Consider the following 17,238-nt stretch of genomic DNA (forward strand, 5'->3'; position numbering starts at 1 on the left):
GGCCGGCTCTGCCTGCCGCAGGAGCGATGCGGGCCTGGCCGCGGTGGTGAAGCGCAGCCTGATGGCGTTGCACCGTTGTAATTCGGCACGTCCGTACTGCAGGCTGTCCTCTCTCTGTCACGTAGGGCCTTGAGCTGGTGATGGAGGCGTCGACAAGTCCCGTGTTTCTTTTCTTATGTTTGAATATTAACTAGTAGTCATTTTGCAGAGGTGTGAAACCGTTTTTTTTTTTAATGTTACAGCTACACTGCAAGAATGATCATCCCAGTCAGATGTTTCACATGCGGAAAAATAGTTGGAAACAAGTGGGAAGCCTATCTTGGCCTTCTGCAAGCAGAGTATACAGAAGGGTGGGTATTATTTCTCTATGTTCTTTGAGTCAGGTGTTAGATGAGATCGCACAGCGCATAAGATACCTAAGTGCAGGGTCATGGCATTATGAAGTAGCTGTAAAGAGGCTAAAAACTACTGGTAAGTTCTGAAGCTAATGATTTAACCAATGGATAGACATTATAATCGGTGAGAAAGCACTTGTTTCCCTACTGAATCTTTCTCTGTAGTAGGGTGGAATTTGCCAAGTCATAACTTTTACACTCAAACCAGTCTCAAATACTTAACTCTGTATGGAACAGGAAGGAAAGTAACAAGCAGTATAGCCAACTATGACACCGGTATGTTTTGGTTTTTTTTTTAAAGGTGGGAGAAAGGAGTCACAAGTGTAAGAAGTAGCACTGTTAAAAATATATACACCTTTTAGGTTTTCTTTAAAGCATTTTGTGTTTGCTATGCAGAACTGCAGACCTTACTTGAAAGCGCTGGTTTGCAGATGGGGGAAGGAGAAGTTCAGCTGCTTCAGATGCCTGACTGATACTCCCAGCAACTGTGTTTTCAGTAGTCTGGGCTTTGCATAGCCAGACTTTTAATCTGTGCTGGCCAGAGCTCATGCTAGTGGCATAGTCTACCATGTCTTTAAGTCATAATAGTTCAAGGAGGGCCTAGCTATGATGGGACTACTTCAGAAAGGTTTCACAAAGTAACTCTTGAGAAATCTTTACACTGTCATTGAGTTTAAGTAGGAAAGAAAACACAGATGTTTGTAATTCAAAGGAATGGAAAAAGAAAGTGTTAGAAATTTGAGTAAACCTCCTGAAGTGATGTTGAAACTGTTAAATAGAAGGGAGTATTTGCTTTGCATTCAAATGGTTAGGGTTAGTAATAGGTTTTTAAACAGACTGATATCTATGAACTTTCAGAAGAGTGTCTAATACAAATTTCACTGCCTTTTTTCCAAAGTAAATCTGAAAACATTCTTGTGGTTTAGGATACTGTTTTGTCAAATGTTAAACACGGGAGCACAGAACAAAGCGTAGTTTTTTGAGCCTAATCTAAACTTGTAGGAAGGTGTGATTATTCTCCGTGCTTATTGCTTGATGTGGAGTTTGCAGCGGAAAGAAGTTTCATTAAAAACTGTCCAGTGAAATACCATTCAGTAGTTCTCCTAAATGTCATTACTTCTATGGGTGTCTTTTTAGAGTGCATTTACATCCCAGAACCTGTCAAACCTAGCTGAGTAGAAGATTGCAGTGGCTAAACTAAAGGTATTTGGAAAGTCCTACTGAAAAAATTTATTTTTCTTTTCATTCATGGAGTTAAAAGCATTAAAATAGTGTGGGAAGCGAATCATTTCTCACTAATACTGAAAGTGATCAGAACTATTTTGGCATCACTTTTGATTTATTTTCCAAGTATTACATTTTAATATTTTTCCTGTCTTCATTATTTCTCTGCTTTTGTGTGGGACAGGAAGATGTACATTGTTACTGATGAGTGCTCACTTGAGAACTATTGCTATAGTCACTGGTGTGATTCTGGGATGCCTGTTCAAACTAATGCATTTATGAGATTGTAAGATCAGAAGCAGAGTTTACAGATATTGAACAGTTTAAAAACTTGTAGTGCAGTGTCAGCATCCCTATTAATTGTGACTAAGAAATGGACAGGCAAAATGGAAAAAATAACCATGTCTAAGTAATTTGTGGTTAAAAAAGACCCACACCTTTCCATTTGTCCCTTAAAATTGCTCTTCTTCCAAAAGCTCTAGAAGAAAAAGGAAAAGCTAGAAGGGAAAAGCTAGAAAAGAAGCTAGAAGGGAACGGGAAACACAACTGAAGTTGTTTTAGCCGAAATGTGTATATAGTATGAATTCTAAAGATGTGATTACTGTCAGTATTCTGCATCTCTGATAACTGCATTTGAAAGTTCAGTATTTACCAGATACCTCTTAAAAACTTACATCTCAACAGACATCAGATGCTTTCGTTCTCAAGTGGTTTGGAACATTTAGATATTATTTATAAAAAATCTTTTCTAAAAATACACTGTTCATATACTTCTTAAATAACTTTTGCACGTGCTAGTCCTAAAACGAATAGCCCTGCTCTTTAAGCCCTTGAAGAACCGTTGAAAGGTACAAGAACTAATTGATGTCATCAGAGAAGCTGCTTGAAGCCGAACAACCTCTTCCATGGCCCAGCTTATGCAGAGCCTTCTTTTCAGTCATTTGTACTTAGAACTGTCAGTTTCTTCCTATAGCAGAATTGCAGGCTTCAGGAAGTTATACTGGTTTTAAGCAAATGCTGGATTTTTGCACTGCATCATACAGATCTAAAGACGAGTCATATTTCGTGAATGTCAGATTCTGAAGGAGTATCAGACTGGCTTTATGGTTAATAGGTTGGAGCTAAAGAGCATGGAAAATGTCACTTATCTTTAAGAGGTCTGATAGCAATGGCCGTTGAAGACACATACAGTTGTTCAGGCTAGGATGACTCATTTTCACTACCCAACCATAAGAGTCTCAAGCAGTAACTCAGAAGGAATTAAGTGGAAAGACTGTATTGAGCAGTCTGCACATCCTTATTTGTGTATTTGTGGGGAACAGGTTGTAACACAGAATGCCTTCTTATATGGGAACTGGAAAGGATTTTTGCCTTCCACAGAGTTAACATCCCATCCATATGTGGGCTGGTTTGCATTTTGAGTTATTTTAGTTCTCTATCTCTCACCCTTTTAACATGGCTTAGATCACAAATTTATCTCATGAGGTAGTCAAGTATCATCCTTACTTTACAGAAAAGTGTTAACAGTACTTAGAGATACTAACAACAGCATGGATAATGATGCTCAGAGATGCTATTCCTTATTCCTGTGTCAGGATACTGTCTAGTGCCTTCGTGCTGTGTTCTACCATGCAGCTAGCAGGAGCTGTAACCAGTGCAGGTAAAATCCTAGACAGACCACAGTTAAAGAGTGGAAATGACTTCCCATGTTTCAGAACTGTGTGCTGAAACCCTCACATGTCTTGATCAATCCTGATTTTAACCAGATCAGCTCCTCTCTTCTCTGCAGACTGGTGTTTGTAAAAGGAAGACTAAGTTACTGTAACTAAATAATTGAGTTTACAAATGTACCGTATTTCAACTCTCTTTCCAGCTCTGAAGACTAAAATTTTATTTCCAAAAATCAAAGTATGTGCATCTTACTTAACCTTGCTGTTTCATGAACAAATATGCTCTCATGAGTGGGATGGCTCAGAAGAAGAAATCTGTAAGAGTTAAGTCTGTTCTGGTTCTGTTCCTATGGGAGTTCTGCAGACTTACCTCTGGAAGTTTGGTAGCTGTGTCAGCTAGATGCTGGCTTCGACAGAGATCATGTGCTCTTGCAGGCCAGAGAATGGGCAAACACCCTGTCAACAGCAGTAAATTGAACATTAACAGCACATGCTAAATTTCTGTTCCTTAGTTTGAACTGCATACAAGTTTCCCTTTATGACTAAGCTCAAAGTAATCAGTATGTTGCTTAGGAACACTTACAAGTGGTTCTGACACACTTCATCCATTATGTTTTTTTTGTTGCTGTTCATTAATAGAGATGCCCTGGATGCCCTTGGTTTGAAGAGATACTGCTGCCGCAGAATGCTCCTGGCCCATGTGGATCTGATTGAGAAGCTTTTGAATTATGCACCCCTGGAGAAATGAGATAGATGAACAAAGCACCACACTGCAAACTACATGAAATTGATTGCTAATGCTGAACTTGAAAGTGGACTTCAGGTAGTAAAAGATGAAAGCCACCTGTAATGTAGCCATTGAGAGATGCTCACCTTCTGGAGAAAATACTGCCCCAACACACTAACCTCTTTCAAGGAAACAAAGGAAAGATGAAGTCCATTTGACCAAGATTTGGAGATGAAGTTAAATGTTTGGATGCTTCTTTTTTTTAAATCTGTGTTTGGAGTTGTTTTGTGAACTTTTAGATGCAGCTGCCAGCAAAAATAATTGTTTATTCATATAGAGAGATTACTATATTTCATTAAAATGTTAAAGGAGGTCCTCCCCTGTAGACTTCCTACAGTTTCTGGACAGAGTGTGTGCTTGGATCTTGCCATTTGCTTGTGCTGGTTTCTTTGAGGTTAGGAGTACTATTAAGTCTGGTGCTTTGCACTAGGCAGGCAGAGGGATTAGAAACATGGGACTGAAGCTCAGTGTTCCAGCAACAGGGAAGTGGGTAAATTTGGTAAGAATGAGGCATTACTGCTGGAGCTAGCAGAGCGTACTTCTCACTGCAGTTAAAGTCAATGTGTGGTCTCTATCCCAGTTCTTACGAAACACTGCAGCTGCTGTATTATAAAGAGCAGGGCATCAGATGGTGCAGTGCCCTTCAGTTAGGTAAAACATGCATGAGTGTTCTATGGAAAGCACTTGATGTGAGAATTTACGCATGGTGGTGTGAACAGGAGCAAAGTTTTGATCTTGCCAAGCACCTGTACCTCCCTGTAGCTGGTACACATGCAAGCTTTCCACTTGCTTGTCATTTCACTGGCTTCATGTTGTGCTGTGCAGGTGGTGTAGTACTGCCTGGTCAAATGGAGGCTGTCCTGGTAGAACCAAACACAGAGAGGTCAGCTGTACATACAAGGCTTGTGAAAGTTACCTACATGGGGAGACAGGCACTGACCCTTCCAAAAGGTCTCACCTTCCTGTTGTGCTGTCGACTTGAAAGTTGAGGGTGTTTCATGCTGTTCTCCAACATCCAGAAAATGCATAATTCAGGTGGTGTGCAGAGGTAGACACACGCACCTTACCTGAAAATGAAGGAGGCCAATTCCTATATCTGTGAACGCTCAGGATTCTGTTCAAATGCAGCATTAGCCCATATGCAAATGTAGGACAAATCATCGTTACAGCAGCCTTTAGAAAACAGGCTAGAACAGATGATGATCCCTGAGCTTGCAGCCTGTTATTCCTTGGTACAGTAAAACTTTTGGCATTCACGTATTGGCTGCTGGGTAAGAAGTATCTCGATTTTTTTTTTTTTTTTTTTTTTTTTTCCATAGTTGAAGAACCACAGAGAAGTTGAACAAAACCTGGGTTTCCAGGTCAAACATGTACACACAAACCTTGAAACTAGATTGTCTCACAAAATAAGTTGCAGGTCAGCTTGCCTTTGGCTATCACCCCACCAATCTTCACACTTGAACTTGCTTTTCAATTTAGTACAGGGCAATAGTAGATGTTTCCCAAATTCAGCAGTTGTTCACTGAAGATGTTTTAAAACCATATGCTTTATCCTAATGCAAAGAGAATTAAGCAATTAAATCTGGTATTCGTTTCATAGTTGACTGGATAGCTCATGTTCAGCATGCCTGCTGTATTAGCTAGTTAAATGCACTTAAACAAAATTTCTCTTTCAAGCTGTTTTATAAAAGGGACACTGTAAAATATAGGATGACCTTTCCAAACTGAACTCCTGTAGGACATTTGTCCGTGTTCCAGTGGAGCGTTACATGGAGATACGTGCCAGGTTGCTCACAGAAAGATCAGAATGCCAGGCCCAGCACTCACTCGTGAGCTGTACCGAGAAAGTGCAGCAGCCCAGGCTGGTACATCTGGCAGAGGCAGCTGCGCGTTATGCCGTGTGGAAAGCTGTCCTGCATCGGTGCCAAAGAACTGGATTAGACGATCTGACAGGACTGTGCTTCTATCTGCAAAAGCAATTTTCTAATCTAGTTTTCTGCTTCAGAATTACATGTTTCTTCTCAAAGCTGATGCCGTTGTCCAATATGAAAAGCTATGGCTCTTAAACACTTACAATGAAGATGCAATTTGCAAAAACACAGCAGGCCTCATTCAAAAAATTGAAGGAAAAATAAAATCTGCCTTGGTTGCTCTCATTACTATTTCTCAGACAGAAAACATGGTGCAGAAGAAGACGGTGGCAGTCTGGTATCACTTTGTCAGACAGACGTTACAAAAAGAGCAGGAAAAAAACCTGAGCAGCGAGACTAAGCCACAGCAGGCAGTAATACTACCTCCTGCAGTACATGGCTACCTCTCTGCATCACAGCCTTTCCTTGGGAGTTTGCACATGCAGCATTGACCAAAAAAAAACATTTCTATAATGTGGAGAAGCAAATGGTTTATCATGTTCATGTGAAAGGTTGTCTCAAGAGTTTTGTCCTTGGGAGGGTTAGGGACAGCAGCAGAGCTTAAATTCTGTTCTGTAAAGAGACAGTGAATTTTTCAGTGCATTTCTATAAATCCCAGCTTTCACCCCTGCTCACTGGTAAGTAAGAAAGTAATTCCCTGTCTGCTGTCATTTCTCCTGTGCTTGCTTCTGCAGCTGTTAATAACGTAAGTGCATTGGATCTGCTTCTTGACCTGCCAGATCTCTTAGAGAAGAACCATTAAATATGCTCACAACCACCAAATTGTTTAAAGCCAATGTGAAAGACACGTGTATACACGCATGCACACACACACAGAAAAAGCCTTGGTTTTCACTGAGTCCTAATAAAAAGGAGCCCTTAGCAGAATCAACAGACAGGCAGAAGTGGCAAAGAGAGAAATTGTACTGAATATGCAGCCTTTAATTACATGTGGAAACCTGTCAACTGGAAGCTTGCTGAAAGAAAAACCCAACAAAATCCCACCAGTGCTCCGTAGTCATTCAGTCACTTCATATATAAAGCATTTTGTGAATTTTTCAAGTCTGTTTTGAAAGACTGTTGCAGGGCTCACACCTGCTACTGGAGAAGCAAGCACCACTGGAAGTATAACGGAAGAGCCCCCAGTGCCCAGGCTGCAGCCTCCCAGGCCAGGACAGCATCAGGCAGGACTTTCACACCCCACTATCATATAAAAATAATGAAGTAGTGCCTGAGAAGCATGTGATGGGAGTTGAGGTCATGAAAGTAGAGAGGAATCTGCTCGTGAAGTCCAAAGGCGGGCTTCTACCTGGAGCATCAGCACCCAGGTATGTGTGTGTCTGGAAAGCTTTACATTTCTTGACAGTTTTAACCAAAATAAGAAACAAACCTCTTGCTCACAATTCTGAGTCCATATGCAGGAAGGAAGGGAAGTGCTTTCATGCCTATCTGTAATGAGCCTCAAGCCTTATATTTCGAAAGCTTAGCTCCAAAAAATCACCCCTTGTGAGCGTCGCACCCCAGGGTGATTTACTGAGAGATCTGTGCTGGGTTTTTGTCTTCCTGTATCCTCTACCTAAATGCAGCCTGCAACTGGATACTGAACTCTGACTTCTTGTCTATATGAAGTAAAACGGAACTCCGAAAGTCCTGATTGCAACCAGTGCACAAACCCATAGCTGTATGTTTCCATTGAAATGCCTAACTAGCCCTCCGACTACAAATCCAGATTTCTCTGGTAATGAACTATGAGGATCCAGAACATGAGCTACCTCTTTACCTGCAAATAGCTCTAAAGGAAAATACAATTTGGCCTTCCCTGCAAAAAACAAAAACAAAAACCAACACCACCAGCAAAACCAAATAGCCCATTTGCCTCTAAAAGCATTCCAAAGTAGTTTCTAACTTCAATACCAATCCAAGTAAGAAAGTAGCACTTCTACTTAGTCCCCTCTCTGAACAGATTCATGTACATCCATTTAATCATAGTTAGCCAGTGAGATTTTCTTACTCCTGGAACTTTTCAGTTGAGACATCTCCAAAATAATGTTATTTCCACCTGTCCCTTACTGCCCAGATGATGAGCACAGCTTTGATTTCCCCTTCAGTGCATTTCTGCCATGATTTACATTGTAGCTTTGTTTTCAGATCCAATTTTTATTCAATTCCTCCAGAAAGGAAAGCGTTTTTGATTGTTCAATAGGGACAGCACAATAGAGATGTTTGAAAACCAAGGACAGGAAGCTTGTGGCTGAGACTTCGGCTTTGCTGAGCTGCACAGTTTGATGTATTGCCCACTGAAGTCTGTGGGAGTCTTCATTAACCTCAATGTGACTTAAAATGGCCTGGTAGCATAAGCTGCGTGCACCTCATGCACATAAGGCCATAAAAACAGGCAAGAAGTTATCTTTGGCTTCAGTAACTCCAGCTGAGGGGAGCTGCAAAGCAACTGATTTCACCTTGGGCTAGTGCTTGGAAGCAATACAGTATTTACATGGGACTTAGTCTCATTTAAGCCCCCATCTCTTTCTCCTCGACACTCCCTTACAGAAATAACGTAGGTGATATAGAGCCAAGACTCACAGAGAGCATTAGCTTTCGCCTAACCCCTGATCTTATTTCTCCTTCACAAAAGCAGGTCTTTCAGACTTTGTCAGTCACCCGTTCTGGTGACCTACATCTTGTCTTGTGCTTGTAGGTAACACATGGCTGGGGTGAAGACACGGACCTCCCAGGCATCACACGGGTTTCCCCGTAAGTTCCTTCCTGATGCATCTGCTCCCATAGCAAACATTGTGTCTTGTAACAGCCAAGCTAGAAAATTAATGCAGGAAAGTCCTTCACTTTTCCCTCCCAAATACAAAGGAAGTGTGGTAATAAAAGTGGTTCAGTATTTCCTGCTTTCAGAAGCTGAACAAATAGTGATCAAAGACAGGCATGGAACAGCAGACAAAAAGCTAAAAGCCTGTATGCTTTGGGGAGCACAAGAAACTGACAGTTAAAGCAAACTTCATAGCAAGCAGCAAAGGCTGTGGTCAAAACCTTCCACAGGCACTGATGATGTTGAATTAACCCACACACCCCAGGCTGGATTTGGAGCTAGGAAGAATGAATACTGAATACCTGTTCTTTGGGAATCAGACCTCCTTCTTTTAAAAGCAGGTCTACTTGCAGCAATCCAAGGGATGAACTGCTTTAATAAAAGTACGAAACAAATCACTGCCACGAGTAGGACAGCTGTGCTCAGCACCCACCTTCAGCTGCTAACCTTTTCTTAGGCTGCTGCTTTGCACATTTTCTAGTGGATCACCACAGTGGTATCTACAAGCTTTGAATTACTTCAGAGATTAACATAAATGTCACTGTCCTTACCAACATCTCTCCAGACACCTGATCCAAGGGCATGAAGCTCAATGGGAATCTTTCCTTCTGCTCTGGTGTACTTTGGGCCCATTCCATTCCACCCTCTCTTTGCTTTCTCCAGGCCAGCCACATGAGCAAAGGAGACTCCCTTTGCTCATCTCCATGTAACATTATTGCTTATGTCTTTCAAAGACAGAAAAATTCTTCACCTTAAGGTGCGTATTTAGAGACAGGCCTTGACAGAACAAATAGACTCACTACACAAGCCTTGGGCAAGCCACCAGTGTGGTGCCTCAGTTTCCCTGCCGGTACTTATGAGATGGCACTCATACCACTCTTTAGAAACCATCGGGGCAACAAGGAAAAGCCTAACCTCACCCAACCCCTGGTGTTTTCTTGCCTCTCTCTTATCAAGGACCTCCATCATATACTCCCTCAAATCCTAATGGAATATCTTTAAATAGAGTTTTTTTTAAGTACTTTTTCACTGTGGATCATAGAATACAGGTTGGAATGGACCTCAAGGATCATCTGGTTCAACCTTCCTGGCAAAAACACAGTCTAGACAAGATGACCCAGCACCCTCTCCAGCCAAATCTTAAAAGTGTCCACTGTTGGGAAATCCACCACTTTCCTGGGGAGATTATTCCAATGGCTGGTTCTTCTCATTGGGAAAAAGTCTCCTCTCCTCTCCTACTCGCCAGGGAGTAACTGGTACTCATTACCCCTCATCTTTTCCATGTGACTCCTTCTGAAGAGTGTCTCTTCTTTGCAATCATCCTTTACATACTGGAACATGGTGATAAGGTCTCCCCGTAAGATCATAAGATTCTTTTCTCAAGGCTAAGCAAATGCAGTTCTCTCAGCCTTTTCTCAAACAGCTTCCCAATCCTTGGATCATCTTTCTTTGCTGCCCTTTCCTGGACCCTCTCCAGCCTGTCCACATTTTTTTGTATAGTGGGGACCAAAACTGAACATGCTACTTCAGATGTAGCCATACAAGCACTGAATGGGAAAATGAAAAGCCAGCATCCTGTTAGCTTTCTTTGTGGCAGCTGCACACTGTTCACTCATATTAAGCTGCTTGTCTACTAGGACCCCCAGGTCCATTTCCACACAGCTTCTCCCAGCCAGGGAGCAGAGCCCAGTGCAGGAACTGCTGATGGAAAGCTGCTGCCCTGAGCTTGTGCAGCAATTGAGAGATCAGCAGCATCACTGTTCTTGGCAATCTGTAAGGTATGAGAACACAGCTAAAGCCCAATTATCTCCAGCTACTCAAAGCTGCCTTGAAGTGCTTCCTCTCCCCTCCTTTTTTCTTTTTAACTAAGTCTTCCCTATGGTAGCATGTATGAAAGCGTGCTCCTTTCCAGACAGTGCTAGGAGATGGAAGGGACAATGTCCACTTAATGGAATAAGGAATAAGCAGTAATCAGAGCAGTGTCAACTACTCAGTGTTAAAGGCTGCACTTACGTGCTCCTACCTACACTGATCAGCCACTACCCACCAGCAGATAGGCTCTGCGCAGCTCTTCATCAATGCAGTAATGGTTTGTGATAAAGCCAAGCCCTCAAGCCTTCCATTTCTGTAGAAATGTAGAACTTTCATAATTGAGTTAATAAATTCTAATGCAGCAACGGAATAGCTAAAGGTTGGGCTGGAGGTATAGCAAGACATTTTGCTATATTCCCCCCTAAAAAATTATAAAACCAAAAATGAGTGCTGCTCCCAGCTGTAGGCCTTTCCTCATAATGAGATGTGCAGCCGAAGCAACTACTAACTTCAGTTTTTTAAAGAAGCAGTAGCAGTTTGACTGGGAGGTCTTCTTCCAGGAGCAGACTAGCAAATGGAAGCATAAAGTTAATAAGGGCTTGAGTGCTTCACATCATTACAGAAACGGCTCCACACGTCATCAACTTGATTGCTTTTTTTAATTATAATTGTCAAAACAGCATGAAGAAAACCCCCTTTGGATCCACTCAGCACTAAATGCAGCCCCGACAAATGGCTGCTTCCCTCCATTAAGCAATATTTCAAAAAGGCAAAAAAGTAATAATTAAATTCCACTGATGAATAATTACTTCTACTAAATAAAGAGAAACACTACTGGCCTTAGTGGCTTTCACATCAGCTACCCGAGCTGCTACTGAACCAAATGAACAACTGAAACTTACTCTAAACTCTGAATGTGATCAGCTAAACGTAACTAGAGAGAGCTTCAGGCTTTTGCTCCCTTCTGCACGTCTGCTTCCAGGGGGCTCCTCCAGCAGAAGCGGAGAAGTCACACTGCATGTGAGGTTACTGCAATATCACAAACTTAAGCTGGTTATTTGTTTCTTCTTTATTTTAAAAGCTACAATATTCAGGTACCTGAAGGAAAAAACAACCTCCGGATTTTGTCTGTTCATAAATCCATCACAACAGCTTGGGGGGGAAACAGTAAATAAGATATTGGAAGAAGAGCACAAGAGGCCAAAAGAAGAGTACCTGCCTTTGGATGTGCTATTTGCAACCGAAGCCAGGTACCAGGCTGTGATATTAGTACGTGGTATTGATTTGTTCTTAATCCAGAGAAATGCCCCTGTAATGAACTCTGCTGTGCCTTTAATGATTTCATATTGAAGGATGTTAGGTGCCTTGCTCATAACAGAGTAACAGCAATTCCAAAAATAGCAAGCCTCATAATAGAATGTTATTGAGGAGCCTGAATTTCAATATAAAAGGGACTCTGCAATACTCAAGGGCTTACTAGATACAAATGCATACTTTAAAAAGTTGTATTAAAGTCATGTTGGTGCCTGAGTTACAGAGGAAATGTGAGATGCTACTCCAGGGAGCAGCTGAGCCCCAGGTCCCCTGGAAACTTTTAGGCAGATGTGATACAGGCTGGATTTACTCCCACCAGATGAATGGGGCTGGATGCCTAGAAAGCAGTGAGATGCTTTTGCAAGCTGCCTGCAAGGGACACGGTGCTCCTTGGTGACAAACAGGGACAGCACAGCAACAGGGTGCTGGACCAGATGCCATGTGCCTGATGTTGGCTCTGCCACTCACCCCCCAGCCTTAGGCAGGAACCTCCCAGTAGGCCACCAACAAGCTGCCATTGCAACTGGTGCAAGTAGGCTTGCAAGAAAGGGAAGCCACCATCAGCTCACCAGCGGGAAGAAGCCGGCATCCTCACAAGCTCAGGGCCACCGCAAATTGCTCAGAGCTGCGAGCACCAGATCTAGGGTGGACCTCACTTAGAGGTGAATCCTCAGCTTTAGCTTCACCAATGCAGCAAACAGCAGCCCAAGTTGAGCCTGACAGCTCTGTCATGTTGAGAGTATAGAGATTTGGCAGAAAATAACCCCCTTGTGTTCCAGGCAGTCCTCAGAGATCAGAGGGCAGGGTGCAGCTGGGCTTAGCTTCCGATTACAACCAACCTGCCACTGTACATTTAGTCAGTCACAATTAGTAAGAACTTTCACAATTACAGATTCGCAAATAGTGCGGTTCATTGAAGCAACGGAAACACAGATTCAGAGTGTGTATTGCCGCTGCTATACAACACTGCCATTGATAAATTCACTTACTGCAGCAGCACTAAAATCCAAAGCTAGCCAATGATTGGTAATTCATTAAGCTTAGTTCCACCCAAGTATCTTCCAACGTAGTCAGAGATGCAAATCTTACTAAAGGGGAATCCCTGCTCTGGGGAGGAGAGAGGAGCAAGCCCATCAACTTGTCTGTAGAGTCATACTCTCATCCTCTGCCCATCTGGAGGGGTTCAAATACCAAATTTATCATTTTGAGAGAAGTGGAGATGAGACTGTAGTCAAATTACCTGCTGCTGCTGTCACAGGTGTTGGGGGGGGCAGACACTTTCTCACTGTGATGCATTTTTAATATGTAAATGAGGGAGAGTTTCAATTGCCTTCTGTCAGGCTGCTCAAGGGTCCTGGGTCTTGTGCAAGGGCAGAACGGAAGGGTGAATCACATCTCTCCCTCTTCCACCTGGCTGAGGTGGGAGCAGTAAGGGTGCTCAGGCCTCCACCTGATACCCTTATCATCCCCATCAGGATGTTGCAACGACCACACCTTGTTAATCCCTTCACCACGTATCTCAAGGCTTCGTTCCTACAGCAGCCAGGCTACCTGCAGTGTTGCAGCCTCCAAAACCGAAATCCACCCCAAAAAGGGCTGTGGCAGTTGCTGCTTTTCCCCCATGTAGGGACAGGGATGCTGCAAGGGTTGGGATGTGACAGACTGGGCCAGACATGCATCTCACCAGAGCAGGGCACCAGGGGCTACTCCTGCCCTCAGCCAAATAAGCCAGCTGATGGTGGTAGCATGTCAAGGACATCTCTGGCTTTCTATAAGCACTGCAGCAGTGCAGGATGGGCTACAATGAGAACAAAACAGCTTCATTTCTCCCACCCTGCAGCCTTTCTTTCAGCACACAGCTCTATTCTTGGTCTGGACTGCTTTTGTCTCAAAGCACATCTCTGCCTGCAGCTCAGCCACTGTGCTTAGGACAGTGTCACTGGGCTCGACCACAACCCGTTCTGTTTTGACTGGTGCCAAATCCCCTTTCCTGGGCTAGAGGTGCAGAGGGAAGACCCAACCCTGCAAAGAGCCGCCTGGGAGCTGCTTCTGGCCTTCAAATAACTCCCCTCATGGCACCAAGTGGTTTCATTAAGAGCAAACTGGGGCATCTCCTGCCACCTCCAGTGGACTGGGGGGGGGGAGGGAACGGACAGGATTTAATTAACTGGAGGAGACAAGGAGTGAACATTTGCTTCCTACAAGCCCTGACAGGGAGCTCAGAGCTTGGCTTATAGGTTATCCAGGAGAGATGTAGTCTGAAAAAAAAATCCATTAGCTCATTTATGTAAATAAAGGCAAAACTTATGTATAAAGGCATAATTGCCATAATTATAGCCTGGTTTTCTGCCCAGAAGATGGTGTCAGCGGGGCTGCCCCTGCCTGCAAGCTCCCTGCACAGGGTAGGTGGAAGTGCCTGAGGGTGCTGTGGCTCCTGTCTCCTCCCTCCAGGACACCTTCCTGGACAAAAGTTGCATTAAAATCCAGGCCAGAAAAGTGAACCTGTTCCCCTGAGCTGGCTCTAAGCAGGTGATTCAGGAATTGCCTCCCTCTCTCCAAACCCCCTCTCTACTTTAGGCTAGTCCCTGCTTCTACTTAACCCACAGGCTGGCAGCACTTTCCCCCCTTGGGAGATGACAGGCATCCTTGGTTCCTGTCTCCTGGAAGGACTCTGAATCTTAAAGCAGTGAAACAAGAGCATCTCTCCAGTGGTGCGTGGAGAGCAGAAGTTATTTGCATTCATGTTCCAGAAACCTCTGCTGCAAGAGCAGAACCAAGTTTACCCAAAGCTCCAGGCTAGAAAAAAGAATTGCTGATGCTAAATCAGAGGCTGCAGTTTGGTACCGATTTGTGTTTCCTATTGTTGGTTTCAGGAGAGGAGTGCACTAGAGTTCAGCAATTTTATAAGGTCGTAACTCCTTTGAAGCAGTATTTTTATTGTTATTCAGATTATGGGCAGAATTTAAGTGGTGCCATCAGGACCACATGGAGCTTAGCACAGCTTGTACAGACACTAAAAGGAAGTTTTCAATCTAAGGGGACAAGGAAAAGGAAGTATGATTGGAGGGAAGAAAGAAACACTGATAGGAATTAATTTGTCGCCATGCTTAGCAGCCTTGAGCAGCAGCTCTCAGGTGCAGGGAAGCTTCGCTCTCACTCAGGCAGGCACAGGATGGACTTCTGCAGTGCTTCGTGCTCATCCACTGACATCCAGCACCAGCACCAGCACCAGGAATCTCTGAGTATCCCATCGCTTCACTAAACGGGTCACTGAGCTCTGCCAAAAACCCTGATGCAAGAGCTGTCCTCAAACCTCCTGGCAAACTGGGGACACAACACCAGGCTCCTGTATTCCCAGTCAGCACCTTAACCACATCCCAGGGACCCACGGCTCTGCCTGGGAAATACTGCTGCTTCTCACCCACGTTTGTTTAAATTCAATTTACTTCCAGTTGAAGGTAGCGTTGTTTTTTGATGAAAAGGACACCAAGAGCCCACATTTGATGAGACTCTGATTTTAATAGCCCCATCCAGTGCCATTCACTATGGTAAGTGAACTATGCTTTACATTTGGGGTTGAGGGGTTTTTTTTTGGTTGAAAAAATACGTATGCAGCCACCTTTGCAGTTGTTCTATGAGTTAGGGCTCCACTTCCTGTTTTGGGGTTCAGGACTGTTTCATTTGGAAGTGTGGACAAACCTCAGAAATGTTTCCTTTGAGTAACTGCCACAGGCTGCCAAGCTAGAGCCCAAAGAACTGAATCATTCATGAGCCCATTCGCAGAGCACAAGGCACTCAAGGAATGAAAGAACAGGTCATCCTTCAACTGACTGCTATTAAAACCTTTCATTAAAGTCCTGGAAGAGAGCAGCAGGAGAGGGAGGAAGAAGGAAAAGGAAATAAATTATAACCTCAATCACGTCTGTGGATCGATGAAGGAGGCATGGAAAATGCAAGGAAGGACAAAATGTGAATTAGCCTGGGATATCTCAGAAAGTTGGGCACATTTAAACAGGACAAGATTTAATTTAGATAAATATAAAATGGTACCTGACAATGCTCAGCATGTAAGAGAGGAATAACATGCAAGAGGAGCTGTAAGAGATGGGTGTGGAGGGACATGCTTTCAGGTATCATTTTGTAGTGGTATTAGCGGTTATTTTGGCCGGGGGGAACTGAGCTGGCATCCTCTGGGAGTGGAGATAGCAGTTGCAGTCCTAATCCCAAAACCAGAGCCTGGTGCCTCACATCTCAGGCCATCACTGGTTAACACTGCATCCCAGAATGGGCAGCAAGAAATCAACCAACCTGTTTTATACCGGTGTCTAAAACATCCTGGGAAAACAACTTGTCAGTTAGGACTGCTTGGGAGGCTTAAAAGGTGATTAAACAGGCAGCTGTCCCAGGAACGTCCCTATTCTCCAGGAAAGGGGAGGCTTTGACTGTAATTAAAATATGCTCTATGAGCACATGAGCAGTGCAGGCAGCTCTCTGCAAGGACACCTCACACCAGGAGTCCCCCAGCACTCATCACATCCTTGCCATGAAACAGTTGCCTCAGTTTCTCCTGCAAAACAAAGCAAGAGGCTTAAGCTTAAGCTTTTTGGTACTGCCCTCCGTTCCCCAGAGGGAGATGCTGTGCACTGATGCGGGCACCTGCTTCCTGCCTGCATCAGTGAGGTGCCATTAGACATAAGTCTATTTATTTACAGCCAGTGGCAGGTAGGACACACAGCTGAATGTTAAGGGGGCACTGCTATGTTCAAGAGAAAGCCATTTGCTGTTTGGTAAAACAATTCCCCTTGGCTCCTCATTAATCCAGGGCTGAGAAGCCCTTTAGAAGAGGGGAGACTGAAGTTGTGACTTCTGGGGGGGGGGGAGCACCCCTGACTCCCTACAAAGGGAGAGGACGATCTTTGCCTGGGAAGAGAGAGGGGACTTTTAACTCTGGAAGGAAGAGCACATTTCTGTGGTGGCAGGTTTCTGGAGTAAAGGGGTTCCATCATTTCTCAGCACCGTAAGAAATACAAACTTAACCTGTAAAAGTTCCTGCAGGCAGTGGAAACCCTCCAGCATGTCAGGAAGAGACACAACACAGATACAGTTAAATGCACACACACACCTATGGCCAAAGTCATGAAGAGTCACTCCACACCCCCTGCACCCCAGGGTCAATGACTGGTTTGGGCTGGCCTCTAACCACAGAGGGGTGTAAGCAGCTCAGCGTGACCCTCATGCTCCCATGCAGCTGCTGTAAACGTGCTACAGCCATCCGAGCCACCTCCGGGACTGCAAGGGGGAGGGT

The 17,238-nt window shown here is 43.9% G+C and overlaps 1 protein-coding gene and 1 long non-coding RNA gene across 2 annotated transcripts; one reads left to right on the top strand and one right to left on the bottom strand.

Annotated features, from left to right (window-relative positions):
* Positions 1 to 19: 19 nt before the first annotated feature.
* Positions 20 to 4,421, top strand: POLR2L (RNA polymerase II, I and III subunit L). Its single transcript, XM_062619110.1, has 2 exons — positions 20 to 350; positions 3,929 to 4,421. The coding sequence occupies exons 1-2, from the start codon at positions 256 to 258 to the stop codon at positions 4,035 to 4,037; spliced, it is 204 nt and encodes a 67-aa protein (XP_062475094.1). The 5' UTR covers positions 20 to 255; the 3' UTR covers positions 4,038 to 4,421.
* A 2,486-nt stretch (positions 4,422 to 6,907) lies between these two features.
* LOC134163898 (uncharacterized) lies at positions 6,908 to 16,476 on the bottom strand. The gene is made up of 2 exons (XR_009964899.1): positions 13,023 to 16,476; positions 6,908 to 9,176 (listed from the first exon to the last, which is right to left on the bottom strand). It is a non-coding gene; the product is annotated as an uncharacterized LOC134163898 (long non-coding RNA).
* Between the last annotated feature and the right edge of the window lie 762 nt (positions 16,477 to 17,238).

Source organism: Pezoporus occidentalis, unplaced genomic scaffold (genome assembly GCF_034315485.1).
Source record: "Pezoporus occidentalis ecotype Australia unplaced genomic scaffold, CSIRO_AGI_Poc_V1 ctg21, whole genome shotgun sequence".
NCBI classification, from domain to species: domain Eukaryota; kingdom Metazoa; phylum Chordata; class Aves; order Psittaciformes; family Psittacidae; genus Pezoporus; species Pezoporus occidentalis.

Coding starts and splice junctions, on each gene's coding strand:
- POLR2L (XM_062619110.1), top strand. CDS start 256: ATGATCATCCCAGTCAGATGTTTCACATGCGGAAAAATAGTTGGAAAC. Junction 351..3,928: donor CAAGCAGAGTATACAGAAGG/GTGGGTATTATT, acceptor GTTCATTAATAG/AGATGCCCTGGATGCCCTTG.